Source organism: Aulonocara stuartgranti, assembly GCF_965226115.1.
Source record: "Aulonocara stuartgranti genome assembly, chromosome: 7".
In the NCBI taxonomy this organism is placed as follows: Eukaryota; Metazoa; Chordata; class Actinopteri; order Cichliformes; family Cichlidae; genus Aulonocara; species Aulonocara stuartgranti.
Genome location: NC_138945.1, coordinates 26,127,215 through 26,149,803, shown reverse-complemented (window position 1 = coordinate 26,149,803; position 22,589 = coordinate 26,127,215). Strand labels below are relative to the sequence as shown.

The window sequence follows — 22,589 nt, the reverse complement described above, 5'->3', positions numbered from 1 at the left end:
AACCGATTTGCTCAGTTGTAAATAAAACAGCGAAGTAAACGTGACCCGACAGACAGAACCTGAGTGAATGAAGTCCAGCGTTTAACCACTGAGAGCTAAAACTCAGCTGAGGTTTCAAAGCTGTGTGCCGGTGATTGGACATCAGCCGCTGATGAAGCTGTTGGCCTATAAAGTGCTCTGTAAGGAAACAAGCTCCAGCAGCTCTGCGCTCGGGGAAAACACTATATTTACTTATCTTGTGCAGAAAAATGCGCTGACATTGCGTTATATCGAGCACCGGCTGCCCAGTTAAACTGTGACTATCACCAGGTAACAGGCGTGTTTCTTGAATTAGCAGCAGGTGTTAAACAGCTGACAGATGAGGAGGAGGATGCATGCAGGTAAACTGAGGGTCTGTTGAGCTGATCGCTGGTTTCGTGAGAAAAATGTCAGCTCGTTCTTTATGTTACAGAAGCACAGAGACACAAGACCAGGCGGAAAAGAGACGATCGTTCGGTGAAAATGAGAATCTGCGAATGCAACATGTGGAACACGGAGAGTGGAATATGTAAACAAACCGGTTAACGTAACCCCCTGGGTGCACTCTGCATGCTAACTGTTAGCAGAGCTAGTGAAATCTCTGAAAACATCTGAGCACTTTTGCAAACATGTTCTATGTTGACAACCTGACCAGACATACGGCGCGACATTCGCGGCTAAAACACTGTTAAAAGTGTGGCTGGTGACAGAAAAACGGGGTATTTTAAAACTACACCACCACCATTGCTGCCTGTGATTTGATCTGCATTCTGGGATACCTGGCTGCCCCAAGTCTACACAAGCAATCGATTATCTAGGATCGACCTGTTTTGACTTACTTTGCACGGCAACCAATCAAATGTTAGAGAAGCTACATGGGCAGCGTTAACCCCGCCCCCTGAGTTTGATGGGTGAGGCTGACAGATAAAATTATTTCATGATGAGAGCCAGGCGCCAGGACTGCCAAAATGAAATAAATAAATATATCATTAAATAATTAATTAAATGTGTCAATAATTAATTAAATGTGTCAATAATTAATTAAAATGTGAAATACATAAATAATTAATTAAATGTGTCAATAATTAATTAATTACATGTGTCAATAATTAATTAAAATGTGAAATACATAAATAATTAATTAAATGTGTCAATAATTAATTAATTACATGTGTCATAACTATTTATTTAATTAATTAATTCCAATTTTAATTAATTATTGCCACATTTAATTAATTATTTAATGGTGTATTTAATTAATTCATTATGGCAGTCCTGGCGTTCCATACCGGACGCGCTGGCGCATCAAAATCACATGACCAATTTAAGACGACACAGCTACAAGATGCAGCACGTCCTATGGGTCAGAGTCTCCATTTCAACTTGGGTCGAAAGTGCGGACTTCAAACTATATACCAGTTTTTGAATTGTGTCGATGGGCCACGTAAAACCAGAGTTATGATAAAAAATACACGCGATGTTTTTTTTCTGAACAAAACAGTGGTGTTTACAGCGGGAAGAACGGTAAAACTGCATTTTCTACAGACAGCGCTAGCAAACACTCTCCGCTTGCGAGTGAAAAAAGAAAAAGAAAAAACACCCCTTCCCTATTGGTGTTAGAGTTTACCATGTCAGCCAATCAAAAAAATGATATGGCAAACATGTGAGATTTGGTTGTTTAGGGAGAAGGGGAAGTTTTTAGGGGTGACACCTGCAACGGAAAGCGGGCGAGCGAAAGACAGCGAGAGAGAGAGCGCAAGTTTTCATATGTGAGACATTAGTGACGTTTAGCGTGTTTGGAGGCTATAGTTAGTTTGTTGTGTAGTTATTGTCTTGTATTGTGTGTCAGTTAGACTGCTGAATTTCATATTTGCTCTAAAAAAGCCGTCAAAGTTCCCATATGGAAAACTGGACTGATGCACCTCCTGCTGTCAGACCTGCAGGGTTTGGGCCTGTGGTGTTCTCCTCTGTCTTATACTGAACACAAACTATTTTTTTTTGACTGGCACAAATAATTTGTGTGCCTTCTTATTTGATGCAGCACACCTGATTGTTCTGTAAATAGATTTAAATGGTTATATAAAAAAACGCCTGAGGCCTTGGCTGCATTTTTAGGTAAATAAATAGTACCTTATAACTTTGTTGTTTGCAAAACTTGTGCATAATTTTTAGAAATATACAATTTCTATTTGCATTTCAAGTTATGAAAATGATTCGTTAAACATGTTTGTGGGTTTTACAGTAAAAAATATAACTTTTTTCTACTCGGATTTTGAATTTTTTGTTTGAATTTAGATCAACTGTGCTAATATAGTATACCCAAATGAAAAAAGAACTCAAATTTCAGATATTTGAGGTTGTGCTGAAAATAATGATACCAAACAAGGCAAGAAAAACATATTTTAAAGGTGAAATATAGAGGTAAAATCAAAAGTGGTCAAAAACGGCCAATTATACCCTGGACCCCAGAGGGTTAATCACTTCGTAAAATCTGTTGACACTGATTTTCAGTCCAGTTCTGGCATGGGCAGTCAGGAAAAGCTGAAGATAGCTCGGGCCCCGCCAGGTGGGGGAAGAAGCAGAGTTGTCCAGTCCAATGGAAGGCGGGTGGCCACGGCGGGGGGCCTGGGCCGGCACCACCTGATCATCCAGAAGAACATGTGCCGGTTTAAGTTTGTCATTGGAAACAACCTCCTGCTGACCCCCAAAGTCCAAAAGGAAATGCTTCCAGCCCGGTTGAATAACCCTAAACGGGCCTTCATACAGTGGACGCAGCGGAGGCCTATGAGCGTCATGCCTGACGAAAACAAACTGCAACAACCTCGGAACAAAAGTGACGGGCACACAATGGTGCACTGGGCCAGGAACAGAAAACGAGTCTCTTGGGGGACAGAGAAACAGCACAGAGGGATCGAAGCACGGGGCAGGCTCTCGGGCAAGAATTCCCCGGGGACCCGGAAGGGCTGGCCGAGGACAAGTTCAGCCGGGGAAACTCCGAGGTCTTCTTTAACCGCACAGCGCAACCCCAGTAAAACCCACGGAAGGCGGTCAACCCAGTTGCCATCTGTAAGAGAAGCACGGAGCACGGCCTTAAGCGACTGGTGGAAATGCTTGCACATCCCGTTGGCCTGCGGATGGTACGCAGTGGTTTGGTGGACCTTAACCCCCCAGGCCATCAGCCATGGCAGACCAAAGCTCCGAAAAGAACTGGGGGCCCCTGTCTGAGGTGATGTCGGTGGGGGGACCGAAACGAAACGTCCTTCAGTACAAGGCCCGTTTGCGCAGACCACAGAGCAAGGACGTCCGGGTCGGCACGCTGGTCAGCGGCCATAGCGCCAAAGTCTATGCCGACATAAACAGGAGAAACCAGTGCACGGGACGGACAGTCAGCCACGCATGGATGGACGAGAACTCCTGGTTTCAGCTAGGGGCCAGACACAAGGCTCTGGTCAGCTCCACTCCACTCCAACCAGCGCCATGGACCGTGGCTGAGACGCGTGGTGGCTGCAGAGGGGGCAGGAGGATCCGTCTCTCGCACCCTCACCCCTCCGGCGCGGTAGTACTGGAGAATAAATTCAATGTCCTGGATCCTGTGGACTTTCCTCCTCTGACCGCTAGCCCTCGCCATCCCGCTGTGTTGCTGAGGTCTGCGCCATCTCCACCACTACGCCCCCGGAGTCAGGGCAGCAGAAAGGAGGTGGAGGAAAAATAAAAATACTATCAACCATCAAATATTTTGCGAGCAACTTAAAATGTACAATAATACATTAAGGAACTCAAGAAATTCATACTTCGCCAAAATAATCAGTAATAACAAAAATAATCCCAAGGTCCTCTTTTCCACCATAGATCATTTATTTAACCCTGATTTTAACAGCTCCCAAAGAACCCCACAGACTCACTCTGTGAGCAGTTTGCAGACCACTTCAGGGGAAAAATCAGCGCCATCAGATCTGATATTTTATCTAATCGCGATATGTTTGTAAACACATCTGATGGCTCGATTGTACCTGAGGAGACACTGGACAGCTTTGTCCTGGTTAATGCTGAGAACCTTCAGAAAGTTTTCTCCACAGTGAGACCCACCACATGTCTTTTAGATCCAATCCCTTCTTCACTCTTTAAAACACTTTATGGATTTTTTGAGGCTGAGCTTTTATACATGATGAATTGCTCTCTTCAGTTGGGTGTCTTCCCTGCTGCCTTTAAAACGGCGGTGGTGAGGCCCCTTCTGAAGAAGAGCAATTTGGATTGTAATGATTTTAATAACTACAGACCTGTATCCAACTTACCATTTTTAAGTAAAGTCTTAGAAAAACTTGTTTTTACTCAGATTACTGATTTTCTCAATGATAGACAGATCCTGGAGATATTCCAGTCTGGATTTAGGGTGAACCACAGCACAGAGACTGCTCTCCTAAAGGTTTTAAATGATCTTAGATGTAACTGGGACTCCCAAAAGCTCTCAGTCCTGGTGCTACTGGATCTAAGCGCAGCCTTTGATACAGTAGACCACGCTATTCTTTTAAACAGACTGAAACACATGGTGGGCCTCTCTGGTGCTGTACATAACTGGTTCACTTCCTATCTCTCTGACAGAACTTTTATGGTGAGTATGGATACATGCTCCTCTAAGATCCATAGAATGACATGTGGTGTGCCTCAAGGGTCGGTTCTAGGCCCTGTACTTTTTAATTTGTATATGCTCCCTCTCGGCAGTGTCATCAGGAGGCATGGAGTGAACTTCCACAGTTACGCTGATGACACGCAGCTGTACATCTCCGTGTCTCCTGATGACACCAGACCAATGGATGCCCTTTTTAACTGTATCTTAGATATACGATCTTGGATGGCAGAAAACTTTTTACAGCTTAACCAGGACAAAACTGAAGTTTTAATTGTCGGTCCTGAGGCTCAGAGAGAGAAACTCTTGTCTAAATTAGAGGCATTTTCACTATGTCCTTCGCTACAAGTGAAAAACCTGGGTGTTATTTTTGACTCTGAGCTTGGTTTTATCCCACATGTTAAACATGTAACCAAAATTGGATTTTATCATCTAAAAAATATAGCCAGAGTCCGCCCTATTCTCTCTCGGGCCAACACGGAGATGCTGATGCATGCTTTTATTACCAGTCGCATTGATTACTGTAATGCCCTGCTCTCTGGTCTTCCTAAGAAGAATATTTCAACTTTACAACTTTTGCAAAACTCGGCAGCTCGTGTGCTGACGAAGACCAGAGGGCGGGCCCACATTACACCGGTTTTAGAATCGCTGCATTGGCTCCCCGTGTGTTTCAGGGATATGTGTGTATTCACATCATTTATGTTAATGAGAGTGCGGGGAGTGAGTTGGAGGGTGGGGTGCGCTGCTTTTAACTATGTAAAGCACTTTGTGCTACATTTTTTTTTTGTATGAAAACTGCTTTATAAATAAAGATTGATTGATTGATTGATTGATTGCTCAATTGCTAAAAAAAAGGATAAGAAAGTCTGGCTTCATGGAAGCAAAATAAAAAGAAATGAGAGGTGGCTCAATACTTTTGCACAGTACTGCATTTAGATTAAAAAATGTACTAATACAGAATACAATGTGAGAAACACTGATTTTTGAAAACACACACTCACACACACACACACACACACACACACACACACACACACACACACACACACACATATATGTGTGTTAAAATCCTTTGAAAAGACTGAATAAGTATCCTTAAAAGTCATTTACAGAGTGTGATGAAGTTTTGGAGTAAGGAAAATATTTATCAAGATGACAACAAACACCACTGTGAGAACATTATGTCTGTTCAGTGTTTCCAGGATTGCGAAGGAGCCTTTGCATTTGCTCAGATGACCCGTGCTGTCACCGCTCACCTGGGGAATGCAGCAGACATGACCGTCCGTGCTGCACATGCCTACAGGATCAGATAAACCTGAGTTTTGTGAAGTGACGAAGCAGCGTTTATCAGTCAAGCTCTTTTGCTTTTCCCTCTTGGACTCTTTGTATCCACTGAGGAACGTCAGTATGTTTCCACTTTTATCTCGTGGGGGTAACATAAATGGCAGCACTTATACGATTTACCTTAAATATCAGCATTCCTTCGTTTCTACCTCACTTTCTTAGAAGCTCAGTGCATGTTATTATTATTATTATTTCACCTGTAATTACACACGATTCCCAGGTTGAAGATATGTGGCCATGCTGAGGCTTGCTCATGTCATTTTCTGGACGTTGTTACAGGTGTGAGGACAAATGCAATATTTCAGCTGCATTGCATCTGAGTCACCTTCTTTTCCAAGTAATTAGCGAGGAAGGAGCAGGTATCAACATGCAGCTGCAAGCTGTGACCGGGATGGGCGTGGTGAAGGCGCACAGGCGAATCAGAAGGCATGTTGTGAATTCTAGTTCATCTCTGCAAATGACTGCGTGGGTTGTCTGAGCTGGTGCCTCGCTTATTTTCCTCTTTCAGCCTGGCAGCACAGGTGCAAGGGACGAAACAAGCATGAATCTGTACAAGAGCTTTGGAAACCTCATGGAGACTTGGGTAACTGATGACACAAGTCCTGACTCAGAGTGGTTTCAGCGCAATGCTAAAGACCCTCCAACACCTTCCTCAGAGATAGAAACAAACGGGCGCTCAGAATCAGTGGACTCTGGAGTGGAGACGGCCAGCTGTGACACATGTTTTCGTGCTACATCGTCCTTTGCCTCAACAGAAATAGAAGAAGATCTCACTCCAGCATTAACATCGCAGTCTCCTGTGTTCTCCTCTCCCAAGCCCACCTGCTGCCCTTCTTCATCCCCGCTTCTATGTTCCAGCAGCACTCAGAAAGACTCTACTGCCTCGCACCTTAAATTAGAGCAAGTGTTACAAAGGACTGATTCTATGTATTCAAAGGGCAACTCAAAGCCCCTGACACCAGAAGAAATGCTCAGTCGGCGACCTCAAGCGTCTTTTCCGATCAAACGGCACACATCGGAGTTAGTAAGAGGTCAAAGATCAGACAGACTTGACGAAAGAAGGACAGTCAGTCCACCTGTTTCCATTCAGCCAGTGTCAGAAATGTGCAGACGGACTCAGTCTATGATTAGTAACAGGCGGACATCAGAGGTGAGAAGCTCTTCTATCATGAACCAAGCTTTAAATCTCTTAAGATTTTGTGTTTTTTCCATAGTAATGCTCTATCACTTAAATATTGTTTTTGGTTTCTGTTTGTGCTTTTCTGGGGCCAGTTTCGGGATGACATAATTTAGTCACGGTTACATGTACCATCTTGCATGGCACAAGCCAGACATTAGAGGAACGGTTGATAGACTGTACAAGAGGTTTAACAGGCCCTCCACTTTTTCCTGGAGGGTTGCAACACAGAAAGCTGCTTTCATATTCAAAGTAAGGCTTGCATGTCATTAATCAGACAAGATCTCTTTCAACAAACTTTCACAAGACCGTCGTCTGCGCATGGGCTCATAAACCAGTCTGCCCAGTTAGCAGGCATGTGAAGAATGGATATAGGACATGTGGGGAGAAGTCTGTGGGTCTTTTTTTTTTCAGAATGTGAGACATATTTCGTTAATCAGAGGGCAGAAAAAATGTCTTGTTTTGGAAAATTATTTTGGGTGTACAAGATTGAGATGAATGGATTCAATTCTCAAAAAATGTGAAAACCAGTTCACGCTGACAGTGCACAAAGGTGAAGAAACAACTGGATTACCTGAACCATTTGAAAGCATTTAGTTCACAATGCTTTGTTTTTAGCCACTGGGTGTGTGTCATAAGTTTGTTCTTGTATTCGTTTGGCCAAGGTTAAATAGCTTTGGGTAATGCAATACAAGGAAGCTACTTAATGCCAAGTAGTCACATCTACATAACTATATACTTTTTTAATTACATGCAATCAGATGCGTATGAATGTGTCAGTCAGATGAATGTGGATATTCTAACTAAACAGGTTGTGATTTCCATTGTTAGGTTTTCATCTCAACTCATCTGAACTTAATAACTTGAAAAAGTAATATGATATATTGCTTCATTTAACATGCTAACACACTCAATTAGCTCCAAACACCACAGGCATGGTGAAATTAGGCCCCTAAGAAGGCGCTATGTAAAAACTTTGCAGAGAATCGCATACATTTTGCACAAAAAGTGGGATTTTCGTTAATCGGCAGAACTGCAGGTTAATCAGTTTAACTGTGACAGGAACTGTCAGAGCCAGTTCTGCTGGCAGTTAGCCACTCTGCCTCGTGGCCAAGAGGAAGCATTATAATGTAAAATGAAAAGGTTGATAGTATGACTGCCGCAGCTGTTTCATCTTTTGACACCTGTTTTAATAAAAGGTACTGACTCAAATTTCTGGCATGTGCAAATGTTGGCTTCACAGCTTGTAATCAAGTTTGCAGGGGTTGCGGGACAGAAAATCCAGTTGTTGTTGGAGTTTTTTAAATAAAGTGTTGAGATGTTTTAAACAGGTATGTTTCATAGTGGTGCTAAATTTAAAAAAAGGGGAATCATGGAAGAGTTTCCCACTCCCAGAAGTAATATCTGCACAAAATTTCCTTGCATGTGCGAAGTGTATTTGTAACAAAACAGCAGGATTTTTAAGTTAACATTTGATTTGCTCTTTGACATTTGCAGGGCTTTGGTTGCAATGAGATAAAAGAACTGAGTCCTGGGTTCATCTACCTGGAGCAGGTGTGTCAGAAGCTAGAAGATATTGCAAGACAGCAGATGGAAAACCGAGCGCTACAGATGGAGGCAGACGTCCTCGTGCAACACAAAGTCTTCCGAGTGAGCCAGGTAACGTCATTCATTTCTTAATGTATGAATTCAATTCAGTCCAGTCCAATTCAATTTTATGTATATAGCGCCAAATCACAACAACAGTCCCTTCAAGGCTCTATGATGTCTCACAGTTAAGAACTCGTAACAGTTTCAACAGGTAATAAAACTGACACGAGTTTGTCAGATTAGTGATGACAAATTATCCTGCAATCTGGAGACCTATATGAATTAAAAAGCTCACTTTTTTTTCTTTTAGACTCCTGACATCTGTCAGACTGACTCTGTAACTGCAGAGAAGGACTTAACCACTTGTCAAAGCCTTGAAGATACAGTAAATGTAGAGCATGTTAGCAGCGAACCCAAGCAGAGGAAATACGGACATTTTCGGCAGAGATCAGCTTCAGATACAACTCTTGCCATGATGCATTTAAGTGAGTTATCATCCTACTGTTGTTTTTAAAAAAAAAGCCTGATTACTTCTTGTGGTTGTATTTCTGTCCATTTGTTGAATAGAATGTGTACTTTCTGTGATCATGAAGCCTTATTTGTGTTCCTGCTGCAGAAAAAGTGAATGCAGGCTGGAGAGGGCAGCATATGAGTACACATGACCTGCTGGAGGAGCTTGAGGAAGTCCAAGAAAATCAGGTAGAACATCAGAAGTAAATAAGAAAAAATACATGTGTATATCATGAATTATAAGTGATAAGAAATATGTTATTTTATTAATGTACTCTTAATCTTCTTTTCCTCTTCAGGAATCCACAGAGAAGGAGACAAAAAAACCTATAATGAACTGGAGGAAAAAACTCCTGTCCTTGAGAAGAGAGGGGTCTAATGCTTCATATAAAAGGAGGTGAGTTGTGTTATTTATACACTGATGCAGTGGTCCACAGGTAATGGATCATCGATAAGGAGGCTTTGGTGAGATTTTTGGTGTTGATTTTCAGACGATGCATCTGCTCCTCTTGAACATTTTGTTCTTTTTTTCATGAAACGCAGCACAAACGCAACCTCCACTTTCTGACGTTGACTCGTTTCATCTCTTTCTAATGAATTTTTTAAAGCCAACAGATGCAGCCATCTGAGAAAAACTCGACCCGTCGAAGGCTGAGCCAACTGTTCAAGAGGAAAGACAAAACTGTATAAATGGACCACAGTGTCTGGCTTGATGTTTTGATGTTAGAGATTCTGAGGAGAAAAGGCTTTTCTGCAAAACTACAAGCACTTTAACTGCTTTCAAAACTACTTCCTATTCATCCCTTTATGCACCAGTGTGCTGCATTATATAAATGTAAAAAGTTTACTTGCTTTTTAAAAATTTATATTGACAAATAAAGGCAATTTCAATACTGTTTATTTGACTGGGAAGTAAATGGTTAAGTGGTTCTCTCATTATTTACAATTAGCACAACAAAAATGTCCTATGTTACTGTTTTTAACAATTAAAGCAGGCTATACTGCAAATGTCAAATAAAGGAATGATGAAAATACTTCACAGAAGTTCCAGAGTTTTGTCTTCTTGTAATTTGACAACACAAAGTTCATGTTGTTCATGTCTAAGAAGAACCATGATTACATAACACAGAGTTTCTGCTTAATGTGAAAACCTACCTTAGACTGTGCAGTTTAAACAATGTTGCTTTTTTCCTTCTTATTATTTAGAATTTTTAATCATCAGGAGTTCAAGGGTTACACTCAGTGACCTTTTCATAGACTCAACTTATTCATTTCTTATCAGTTAATCACATGGCAGCAACGGACTGTATTCAGGCACGTAGACATGGTCAAGACAACCTGATGAAGCTCAAACCAAGCAGCAGAAGAATGGGAACGAAAGGTGATTTAAGTGACTTACGTGCATGGTGTTGTTGTTAGTGCCAGATAGGCTGGTCTGAGTATTTCAGAAAGTGCTGATCTACTAGGATTTTTCAGCACAAACATCTCCAGAGTTTACAAAGAGTAAAGAGAAAATATCCAGTGGTCAGCAGTTCTCTGACCACAGGATATGTCAAACAAGAATGGCCTCATAGGAAGACAACATAAACAACAACATATTAATACCAAGGTGTGCCAAAGAGCATCTCTGAACATACAACATATGGAACCTTGAAGCAAATTTACTACAGACCACTGGAAAAATATTTCCTGGTCTGATGACTCTTGATTTCTTCCGCAACCCTCAGATGGTAGGGTCAGAATTTGGTATAATCAACATGAAAACATGGATCCATCTTCACTTGTATGACTGGTTCAGGCTTTTGGTGTCGGTGTAATAGTGTTTTTTCTGTATTGTTACAGAAATACAATACAACCCATCTGAGTATTATTGCTGTCCATCCCCTTATGACCACGGTGTACCTATCTTTTGATGGCTGCTTCCAGCCGGATAATTAACCATGTCCCAAATCTCACACCACCTCAAGGGATTGGCCTCCAGACTCCTGATCTCATTCCAGTAGAACACTTTTAGAAATAAGAAGCTCGTGGATGTGCAGCTGACAAATTTTTAGCAGCTATGTGATGGTATCATGCTAAATGGAACAAAATCTCAGAGAAATGTTTACACCACTTTGTTGAATCTGTACCACAAAGAATAAAGGGTGGTCCAAACCAGTACTAACATGGTATACCTAATAAACCGTCCAGTAAGTTTTTAGGAAACTCAGAACAGACTTGAACCAACTCATTACAGTATGTGGAAGATTTTAACCAACTGCCAAATGTATTGTTCATCAGTTGCTGTTGGACTGTTGAACTTAATGAATCAGCTATTTCAGATTTGGAGTAAATTGATTTTCACTACTTAGAAACTTTAACTATTCAATTCAAGGGTTTCATGGGCTAAAACTGCCTTTAAAATTTCCTTGCTTATCAAAAAGTTTACACTTTTTAATCCAATTTTGGGGTTTTCATCTGAATGCTGTAAGAAACTGGTTTAGCATTCTTTTTTTTGTACTTAAAAGTCAGTATTGTGAGTACCCTATGATTCCCACCCAACAAGTGCAGGCCACACAGAGGTACTTTTTCTCATTTAGATAATCTTTATTCACCTAGGTTGGGGGAGATGGACCTCCCCAGGCATTCCCATGTAAAGAGATGTCAACAAAGACAAACACGTCCAACCAAACGAGAGAGGGTGAACAGGATTCCAGTCCATACATAAAATACATTTATTTACTATTTATTGAACCACCGGCATCCATTAGTCCCACACAGCATCCATCTGTGCTATTAAATATATATAGATAACATCTATGGAGGGCTTTATTTACTGTATGTGTGAGTGAAGGAGGGAATTGGCAGAACAGGCAGAGCTTATAGACGAGGAGTGGTGGTGGTGGTGGTGGTAGAGCAGCGTCAAGTCATGCCTGCAGTGTCCGTCCTTGTCTACATGATGCCACAGGAAGACAAGGGGTTGGCAATCTGACAGGTGCAGGCTGACTGGCAGTACTGACGCACAGTCTGGTAGCAGCTGCGGTCGGCGTCCCCGCCCCACTGCACGGGCCCGTTGGGGTCAGAGGGCAAGCGGCTCAGGATGCTGGTGTTGATGGCCAGAGCAGCCAGGCCATAGTCAGTGAACAGCACTGTCTCGCGGCGACACGTGGGGCAGGAGATGAACTTGTACTTGGGACACGACTCGTAGAGGATCTGCAGGCATTCCTCGCACACTGAGTGCAGGCAGGAGAGGATGCGCGGCCGCTTCCCGGCGAAGTTGTATGTGTGGCCACAGGTAGGGCAATCCAGGGGCTCGCAGGGCATTACGGGTCCCGAGGAGGAGGAGGAAGAAGAGGAGGAGGAGGTGGAAGAGGAACGTAGCACGTACTGGTTGACTATGACGTCGTCCATCTTGTAGTGGAACTGGTGGTAGCAGATTTCATTGGCACTGGTTTTTCGCTGCGCCAGGAAGCTCTGTTCCCTGCGCATCACGGGGGCCGGGGGGGACACCATCGGCCTGGGAGACCCTGCTATGTCCAGAGTTAGGTCGCTGCAGGCCTGGTTGACGATGATCTCACCCTCACCTCCACCGTCCCACGCCACTCTGGGGGGCGGGGCATAGCGTGGCTGGGTGACGGGCACAGGACACTCTCTGGGAAACTTCTCAGACTGGATGATCTTGACGGTGTCCATCGGGATGGTCACGGGCTGACGCCTGAGGCAGGACATTCGCACGGTTTTGGAGGTGGGAAAGAGAGGAGCAATGGCTCTTACCAGCGCTAGACAACTCTGCCTGGTTCTGTGCGACGGCAAAAAAGATTAGACTCCTTTTTTGAAGTCAGCCATTAGAGGGGACATGGGGACGGATGGTTCCCTCCATGTTTCCCTCAGAGATCCCCCACACCCTCCCCTTGGTGGGCACTGTTGTCAGCCTGAGTCTTTATGAGGTGGAGACAGATAGGAGAGCTTTGCCAGAGCACCACAATCTGTAGCTCTTATTCTGTCACAGCTAATATGTACAGATGACTTAACAGTCCAGCTTACAGTATCGGACCAGTGTTGACTACTTAAAGGTAGTTTTTTTTGTTGTTGCTGTTTTAACTCACTTATGCTGATGGTTCTCTGCTGTCTCTGATGGCTATTCACTCACAAGAACTGCTCAGCACAGAGATAAACACTGATAAATAATCTCATATGCACACAGATTCTCACATGTACACATACAGTACAGGTTTAGTGGAGGGTTGGATTACAGGCAGTTCAGAAAGGTCCACGAGGTATTGTCTGAAACGATATCCTGTGCCCTGCTAAGGCTTTAGATATGTTTCTTGCTCAGCCTTGCTTAGCTTCCTGTTTTTGGCTGCGGATGTGTTACACATCAACTTGAGTGTGTGAGAACGAAAGAATAAATTCTTGGTCCAGGTTGGTCAGCTGACCCTGTGTGACCCTTGTAAGCGCCTTGAGGCAACTGTTGTTGTGATTTGGCGCTATATAAATAAAGTTGAATTGAACTGGCTCAGTGATAAGAAGTAGCGAGGAGGCCTTTTATTGGAAGGTGCCATAAAAAAAAAGAAAAGGAAAAAAAGCTGTTGCAATGACTCCTTAAATCTCCAAGGCTCCTGAATTCCTCGGAGGTGGGAGTGAAGGGTGGTTTATTTGGACTTTCAGATAGTCGTCCCAGCTAAGCAGAAAGAGTGGTAACAGTTTGGTGCCTCAGTCCAATAACCGGATTCCTTTTGTCCATCCACCTGTGATCAGAAAGAAAAAGAAAATAGTTTTAGCATTGGTTCTCGAAAAATCCACGGTTGCTTTCTCTAAAATGGTGCCAAATATGTGCGTGTGACCGACCGGAATTTGTTCCGCTCTATCTGTATACTGATTGTTTTTCATTCTGATGACAGAGGATATCAGAACAGTTCATTAAGGGGTAAAAAAATGGTCCTACTTCCTTCTTGACATTTGGCTCAGGTGAGTCTCTACAAAGACAGATAAATATCATGTTTCCAGACGCTCTGGGGCACAGCACAGGGAGCATGCCTTCCTGTGACTAAACACAATCAGCACGCTGCCAGGTCTGAAGATCGTGCTGATATCTAATGTGCAATGGCGAAAGAATCACAAACACAGGGCCTGGAATGAGCCTAACAAAGTTACCACTCAGTGTATGCCTTTCTTTATTCTTTTGAGCCTCTATCATTCAGTGTAGTAGACTGCACTAATGTTCTGGTAACACTGCAGCAAGGATTGAAGAAGCACTGAGTCATGAAGTGCCTCAACATAGTAGCAGCCTTCAAAAACACTAGTGTGTACCTATATCTTCTACATAAAGTAAACGGTGCTGGGAACTGGGTGCACCCCCCCCCCAGTAAATGTAACTGACATGTATTTTAAGTCATAGCTTGCTACACCGTGTGGTTAGAGCAGGTGATTGTGCCACAAGTTTCAGGCCTACTCTTGTCACTCCTCCTGCTTCCTGTCAACACCCAGCCATCATCTGAGCTGCGTCAGTCCGACTCCAACACGCGTGGGAACAGGTTACAATCAAGCAATGGGGAGCTTGTGTCATACCGCGTGTGGGTTTTTTGCGAGAAAGAACAAATGCACAGATGAATTTTTTTTTAGCTTGACCAAAACAAAAGCTGTCGAAAAGCAGAAGAGGGAGGATGACACATCTTTCATTCTCCGCGTGGCTGTCAGCGGTGATGATTCATTAGAGAGAGAGGGAAAAAAATGAGCAGAGGAGGTGACCTACATGGCGAGGAGGAAAAAAAAAGACAGAGGGAGAGAGAGAGAGAGCACAGCACAGGTCCTGGTTTCTATTTCTGGGTTGTTTATCTATTCACTTCTCAGTGGTTTCCTGCCCCCAACCCCTGCTGCAGATTCACGCTGAATGAGGAAGATGTACGCAGACGGCGGAAGTCTTTAGCTCATTACTCTGCAGCGAGCCATTTTAGGCTTTGTTTCTCCCATTTATCTGCTCTCTATTAATCTCTTGTCATACTTGCACACAGGCATAGGTGTGGGGAAACATCATTCACAATTACACCATCATCCAACACTGCAATGCCACAACACTCCTCCCAAAAACAGCCTTTCTCATCCTCTTGCGCACACAATCAACATTAATAAAATTTGTGCATTTCACAAGGCTCGGTGGTGTTGGCAGTTAAGACAAAGTGCCATCTCATTTTCATTTAAAATCCTTGATTCTTTCAAAAAATATTTACGTGGGAATTCTCAAAGAGATAAACAACAAGAATGTACATGATATAGTTTACAGACTTTTATTTGCGCCTTCTTTTAGACAATGTTAATGCTGTGGGACACGTTTAACCGATTTCACAATTCGTTTAATAATTGGCATAAAACTTTTGTTAAAGACAAAATATTTGTACAATTTTTCTACTAGATATCAAACTTATTTCATGGATTCAGTATATTTAAGGTCAGGTGCAAAGACCAACTTTTTTGCTTTCTATACTTTATTCTTCGATCGTGTCTCTGATGCTTTGTTAATTTCCAGCTTCATGTTTTAATGTTTGGATGTTGTGACAGTAGCTTTACATGATTCAAAGTGTAAAATAATCCTTCTTTATATTATACCAGGCCTTCATGGAACTCTTCCACTGATCCTCTGTCTCTCTCTGTGCTCTTACCCACCCACCCCAGTTAAAGAGGATGTACCTCCATGAGCTAGCTTCTATCAGATATCATTCCTGCTAAAAAAGAGGTCTTTCCTCCCTACTGTCACCAAGTTAGTGGGACTCTTTCTCTAATACTGCAGCGTCTTCGTCTTATAATACAAAGCACCTTGGAATGAGTGTTGTTGTGCGGAGGCATTATATACATATATTTATCAAAAGAAAGCAAAAAAGAAGGTGCCGAAATGAACCATTTGGGCTTCACTTTAATGCCACTGTCACTTTAGGCCCTTCTTTTGACTGGTGGCCCCTCTGCCCCTCTCCAGCAGCAGGTGGGTGGAGCTGATTTGCTAACAGTGAAAGCAGTGTGCTTAACATGACCATATTTAGAATGTGCCCTTTCTTTGACATTATACAGAGCCACTAACAGAAAAACAACCTGAAACAAAAGTTTACAGCAGCCTGAGCCCTGAGCTCATCATTCACAGGGATCCTTTGTACTTATTATTTAAAACTTCAGCTATGTTTGACATGAATAGACACTAATGTAGCATATATACTGTATGAGCGAAAGTAAATAATTTAATAGGTCTACTTTAAATCTCGTTTTGTCCATTTTAGACTGCATTTTACTTAGACAAGTTTTTTCCCTCTAATCTTATAGTCTTATCTACGTTTTCACCAAATGTAGCTTAAAACACAAAATCTGTAGTAGAGCCTTAAAAAGATGAAAACAACAACAACAACAACAACAACTATTACTATGCACCACAGCAGCACAAATAAACTTTGTCATATGTTCATATAGATAACACAGAAAATATCATTATCTAAAAGTCTGAAATTTCTATTTGGATCAAATGATTATTAATCAAAAAAGATCTTTCATGTCTAGACGGAGCTTGTAAAAATAACTCTGACAATGGCAAGGGTCAATTTGATAAAGTATCTAGACTGCATGAGGATCCTTTGAGCCTGGGGGAGTAGAAGAAGCTAAAATTACCCTCTAATTTGGTGACAGTGTTACAAAAAGGGCTGATAACGGATGCAGATTGCTTGCTGATGGCCCAGCCTTGGCGCAGCCTCCTCCTAACCAACGGAGCCCTCTGCGGTTATGTAAGGAGCTCATCTTCTACCAAGACACCATATTAACAGTGCAAACTGCCCTACACAGCTTTGACACTGTTTGTGTGTGTTTGTGTGTGTACATAGCTGGATCTTCCTGCACAGGAATTATTACACTAATGAAATCATGGCAGGCATTTGACCTCATCATCACAAGCACGAGGAGGAAAAGCAGAGCTGACCACAGAGATGTTAGAGGAGGCTGCCTCAGCTGCACATTCCTCATACCATTAGAAGACACACAGAGCTGCATTCACATTTCTGACACACACACACACACACACACACACAGCACATTCTCACCAGCATACTCCCCATCACGTACAGGGCACCACCCTTTACATTCCTGGACACACAAACAAACCAGATAACCGGCTGATAACTGCCGCTAAAATTAGGATTTTTAAACGTCTCGTATACTTAGTGGTGGATTTATTAACACACATTTACGTAGCGCTCTGCTCTGGTCCTCCTGATCACAGTGGATAGATTCCACCTGTGCACATCGGAGTGCAGGAGAAGGGCACCATGTTCTGAATGAGTCATAGAGACGATGCGTGAGTCTCCATGTCTGTCTGTCTCATTTTCTCAGTGAAAATCTGCCCGTCACCGTTTCTGTCTCCCATATATCTGTCCGGATGGAGAGAGCAGAGGATTGGGTCATCATGCCCCGATACCTCATACCAGTAGTATGTCAAGTATGCCAGCTATGTTGAAATTTGCATCTACATTCGTACCCCGGCTGGTAAAAAAAGCCAAACAAACAAACTTTCCAGTCGGACCCGTGTGAAATATTATGCTCTATTTTGATTGCATAACGTGTGGTGACCTTAGCGGGCACTGAGGGCAAATCCCCAGATTTACTGTATGTTTGCTGGCTGCAGCTTTTCTCTGCAAATTATGGAGTTGCTGATTCGAAAGTATGAGTTACTCCTGTGGTTAATTGTGGTTGCTAATTTATAAAGACAACAGAGCTTTTCTCCTGTTTACATTCCTGTTTTTCTTAATATTTTTAACCCCATTATATGCGACATATAGATGTCTAATTTCCTGGCTTTGGACACTCATTCACTCATAATCCAATAAAGTGCTGTCAAGCTAATAAAATTTAAATGACAGCATTTAAATACATCTCACTGTTATTTGCTGGATTTTTAGGCACATGTTTGTAACCATCCATCTGTCATGTTTACAGTCAGCTGACTGACTGGCTGAATGCAGTCTGATGTTTGTGTTTTTAGATGGGCACAGAGTGCTCCGTGCATGAGCGGCGAGGTGTTGTTTTTAATAATTAAGCACGCTGCCATTCATGGCAGACATCGGCCATTTTCCCTCACAATTTATTACAGCCAAGTGCTCTTTGTTCTCATCTGTGTAGCTCCCACAGCAACATGGCAGAGCCGCACACAGGCAGTAAAATAAAAGCAACAACCTGAATGTCTCATGCCTCACACAGACCTCATACAAGAATTATGGGGGGGGTGAGCTCTTCAACAACAGTGGCTCGATTGACTGAGGCAATTGATTTTTTTTCTCTTTAAAGAGGCTGTCTCGGCACATGTTTAAGGCTGATGGCACTGATGATGCTCCGGAGGGACTAATGTGCGTTGGCCAAAATGTTCGGACTGTGTGAGATGAGCTCGCTTCAGTGTGCTGGTTGCATGTGGGAGGGGTGCGTTCGGGAGCAGCAGTTATGCAATCACAGCATGGTGGTGTACCGCTTTCTCACTGCGGCGCCAATGTATGGCCAATACGGAGATGCTGACAGCTACAGAACAGCGCGTTCCTGCCCCATCCCTGCTACCACTACCCTTCCTCCTCCTGCCCCTGTTGTCCATCCACGCAGAGGTCTGTCAAATGTCAAAACCAGAGACAGGAAAACCTGAATATACTGTTAACACGCAAACTCACACATGCTCAGGCTCTGTTCACAGTTTCCAGACAATGTTTGTTTGTGCTCCGTGCAGATAAATACGCAGGCAGGTGCAGGTCCCATTCTGCAGACGCGCACATGTGTCTCCATTCATACATCCAGGTGGGTGTGTGTGTCTGCAGAACGGATGGCCATGATGCAACACTCACACAAATCCCAGCTTAATGTAACAAAGCAAAAAAATAAATAAAAAAATAAAGCAAAGCCTGTCTATTTCATTCAAGCACAAAGACAAAAAACAAAAAGTGTGTATGTTGCTATGAACGCAACATACACGAGCCACACCTCTCAGAGCCTAAATGTACAGGTCACACAGATAATCCAAGGAGCAACACAGAGCAAAAACCTGAGCGTCTTCACCATGAAGCATACACCGAGCCTCACCTGCCTGTCTACGCAGTTGTCTTGTTTCAGTCCTGTCTCGCGCCACGTTCCTGTCTTTCTGTTTTTGCTGTGATATCTTTCGTTCTGTGAAGGTAAAACCAAACCGTGTGGTCTCTTTGTTCGAGGGAGGACGCTCTCTCTCCTCTCAGTCTTCTTCTTGAAGCATCAGCGACTAGCAGCAGCGAAGGGAGGCATCAACGGGGAAGTAAGATGGAGGAAGCTGCTGCTAGGTGGATACATCACGTCTCTGGGCTGCTTTCATCGACCTCCACATCCCTTGTTTCGTTTCTCTGGAGCCTTTCGTCCTTCACTCCACTAACCCTGTTTCTTCTCCTCTGAGCTGTGGCTGAACGTCTGCCTCCGGTATCCTTTTCTCCATCCCTTTTTTCCTCTTCCTCCTTCAGATGATACAGCTCATTCTGTGCACTGATATGAGCTTCTGTGCTGTGACACTCATATGTCTCCTTCCCTTTCTTTCTTCCTTTCTTCCTTCCTTTCTTCTGGTTTTCAGGTAAACCTCACTTCTCCTCCCTTCCGTCTCCCCTGCTGTTCTCTCTCTTGGCTCCACTGCCGTTCATCGCTGCTCTTTCTCCTCCTCCGTCTGCTCCCGTCAGTGCACCTCACAGTCACACATGCGCGGTGTTTTCACACATATACACTCTCTCTCTGTGCTTCTGGCTCCCTCCTTATGCATGTGGCTTATTTTGCCTGCCTGCCCCCTTCTCTCTCTCTCTCTCTCTCTCTCTCTCTCTCTCTCTCTCTCTCTCTCTCTCAGACAGACATACACACACACACACACACACACACACACACACACACACACACACACACACAGGCCTCTCTTTTCCTCTTGTTCACTCTCTCGCTGCAGCACACACTGCAGTGCCTCTGCAGCCAGCATCACGTTTTCTGGTTGTCAGAGAGAAAAAAAATCAGCCAATGAGGAGCAGAACCACACTCCCACCCCCACTCTCATACCCCCATCTAAGCACACAAACGCATATTTACACACAGGCGCACACGATGCCTTTTCAGATATGAAAGCACCAGAAGCTATGAATCATACTTTACATGCACAGACTGAAATGAATGGTTCAGTGCACCAGCTGGGCACAGGAAGCTGGTATAAACAGATCTGTAATCTACAGAGTACAGCTGATACACGAGATGAGAAAACAAAAGACAAACTGACCCACTGATGTACTGCATACCTGACTGGAAACTCTGGAAAAACAAATCAGTCACTGCACGTCAGTTTACAGGCTCTATAAACACAAACTGGAGCAGGGTGATGTTATTTGTATTAATTCTTCTTTAAGACTTTTAATTAGATTTTTTCAAAGCTAAATCTGAGACTGCAGACTTTTCTGTAAATTCACTCAAAAACTTAAATGCACTATCCTAAGCCCTGGACCCACATAAGCAGGGATGTTGCATAATAAGTTTCTATCTGCTCAAGCTTTCATGCTGACCAATAGATAATCCTCAGATCAAAGTAGGAAAAGACAGCATGTGAATTTTCTATTAAAGCAATAAGGGTTTGCTTACATAATGTGGGAATCAAATGCATAATATATTTGACAACTCTGCATACCAATTAGCTCCCTCTTATTATATTTTTTAGCATTTGCCTCAGGTAACGATTCATGTTTGAAATCATGCAGAATGTCCAACATTCATGGTGCCTGCTATAGATACAGGACTACACCATTCACAAAGACAGTCACATTTAATAGCTGGATTTTAAAAGTCTAAAAACTGCAGTACAACTGCAGAATAAAATAACTCTTCAACTGCTGACTACAGTAAATCAATGCTGCTGCATAAATCTGACCCAAATGTGAATCGAAACAGTTCAGTGACTAACTCGAAGATATTTTCAGCAGAATTTTTCATGTAGCATTGTCTCCCTGAAGGCAGCATGCTGTAGGGAAAAAAAAGGAGGCCCACTCCCCGTACCTTACCTTACCTTAGAGGCCATGAATCACCTGGCTTTATACGGAGCTGGAGGGAGTGCATGTGAAACCTGTGGCTTTCTGCTGAGGGCTAGACAGGATGTCTGGAGAGCGCTCAAGGCTAAAGTTAAACTATCTGCTCATTAATATCTGAAGCTGAAGGTAAGCTGGCTGCTTGATGAAATGTCTGATTTCCCATTACACACGTGTCAAAAAATATTGCGCAATACACGCTGTTACCAGCACCAATGAGAGGTAATTTATTTTAATAGCTACTAAGTAATTATATCTTATCAATTAATTAGCACCTCGGTTATTTTTATTTACTGGTGCATGCCCATGCTACAGTAATGTTTGGTTTGTTTATGAGCTGAAATGATGATTGTTATAAGGCATAGGTGCACAAATACAAAAAAGTAGGTCATTTGAGACCATGGCTAGGTGGTTGCTATGCAACATGATGAGGTTAAGTAACACAGGGCCTGTAATTCGGCTTTTCTGGTTATAGATGAAGTGTTGCTGTCTTGAAATTAAAGTGACAGGATGCTTTCATAAGGTGTCGGAGGTGCAAAAAGGAGAAAACAGGTAATTTTTGCTGTTGCCAGGTGGCTGCCAAGTACCTGCTGGTGTTATGTATAATCAGAGGTGGCCCATAAAAAACAAAGCGTTTTTTTAAGAGTATCATACTAATATCAGGTTTAAAACAATATTAATTGGAAGGAATATAAACTTTATTTCATCCCAGAGAAAGCAGAGAAAAGCAAAGGGCGTAAAAGAAATCTAGCTGTATTTGCTGTTACCTGCATTGTAAAAGAGTGACTTAGCCTTAGCACCCACAGAGAAAAATGAGTAAAATCAATTACTAAAGTTAAAGTGGGATTTGGCAGGTAGGGGGCAACATGGGGAACAGAATTATTTAGAAATAAGTCACAATAATTTGCATTGTGGGTGCAAGTACAGTTTCTGTACTGAGTGGTGCCTATATAAAGCTTGTATGAAGTTGATATTCAGTGGATGAATTTAATCAGTATCATCACCTTAATAAAATTATGTCTGCTAAACTTAACGTAGCCTCACACAGACCATGAACACCACAGCTCATCTACATCTGTCCAATATAGCAGCTATAAACAGCACTGCACACCATCCAGTGTAGCCAGGAATAAACTGCCTGGTATTTTTAAGTAACCCTTTAATAACACAAAGTCAGTATAACTTTTATATGTTTCACACTATGAAAAAAACACAACTTTAGGAACATATAATGCATAGGTCCATCATCTGTCCATCATGTGTATTTGTATTGATG

At 42.7% G+C, this 22,589-nt stretch overlaps 2 protein-coding genes across 3 annotated transcripts; one reads left to right on the top strand and one right to left on the bottom strand.

Moving 5' to 3' along the window:
• Nucleotides 1–6,413: 6,413 nt before the first annotated feature.
• On the top strand, nucleotides 6,414–10,297 carry LOC309709570 (uncharacterized protein). The gene is made up of 6 exons (XM_082538272.1): nucleotides 6,414–7,136; nucleotides 8,661–8,822; nucleotides 9,064–9,238; nucleotides 9,370–9,452; nucleotides 9,563–9,660; nucleotides 9,872–10,297. The coding sequence occupies exons 1-6, from the start codon at nucleotides 6,528–6,530 to the stop codon at nucleotides 9,951–9,953; spliced, it is 1,209 nt and encodes a 402-aa protein (XP_082394398.1). The 5' UTR covers nucleotides 6,414–6,527; the 3' UTR covers nucleotides 9,954–10,297.
• Nucleotides 10,298–11,825: 1,528 nt separating this feature from the next.
• rnf208 (ring finger protein 208) lies at nucleotides 11,826–20,187 on the bottom strand. Of its 2 annotated transcripts, none has more exons than XM_082538273.1 (2): nucleotides 19,326–20,187; nucleotides 11,826–13,990 (listed from the first exon to the last, which is right to left on the bottom strand). In XM_082538273.1, exon 2 carries the CDS (start codon nucleotides 12,969–12,971, stop codon nucleotides 12,195–12,197), a length of 777 nt encoding a protein of 258 aa, XP_082394399.1. In that variant the 5' UTR covers nucleotides 12,972–13,990; nucleotides 19,326–20,187; the 3' UTR covers nucleotides 11,826–12,194. The 2 variants fall into 2 exon arrangements, with proteins under 2 accessions (XP_082394399.1, XP_082394400.1); XM_082538274.1 differs by having other exon boundaries at nucleotides 19,330–20,187.
• Between the last annotated feature and the right edge of the window lie 2,402 nt (nucleotides 20,188–22,589).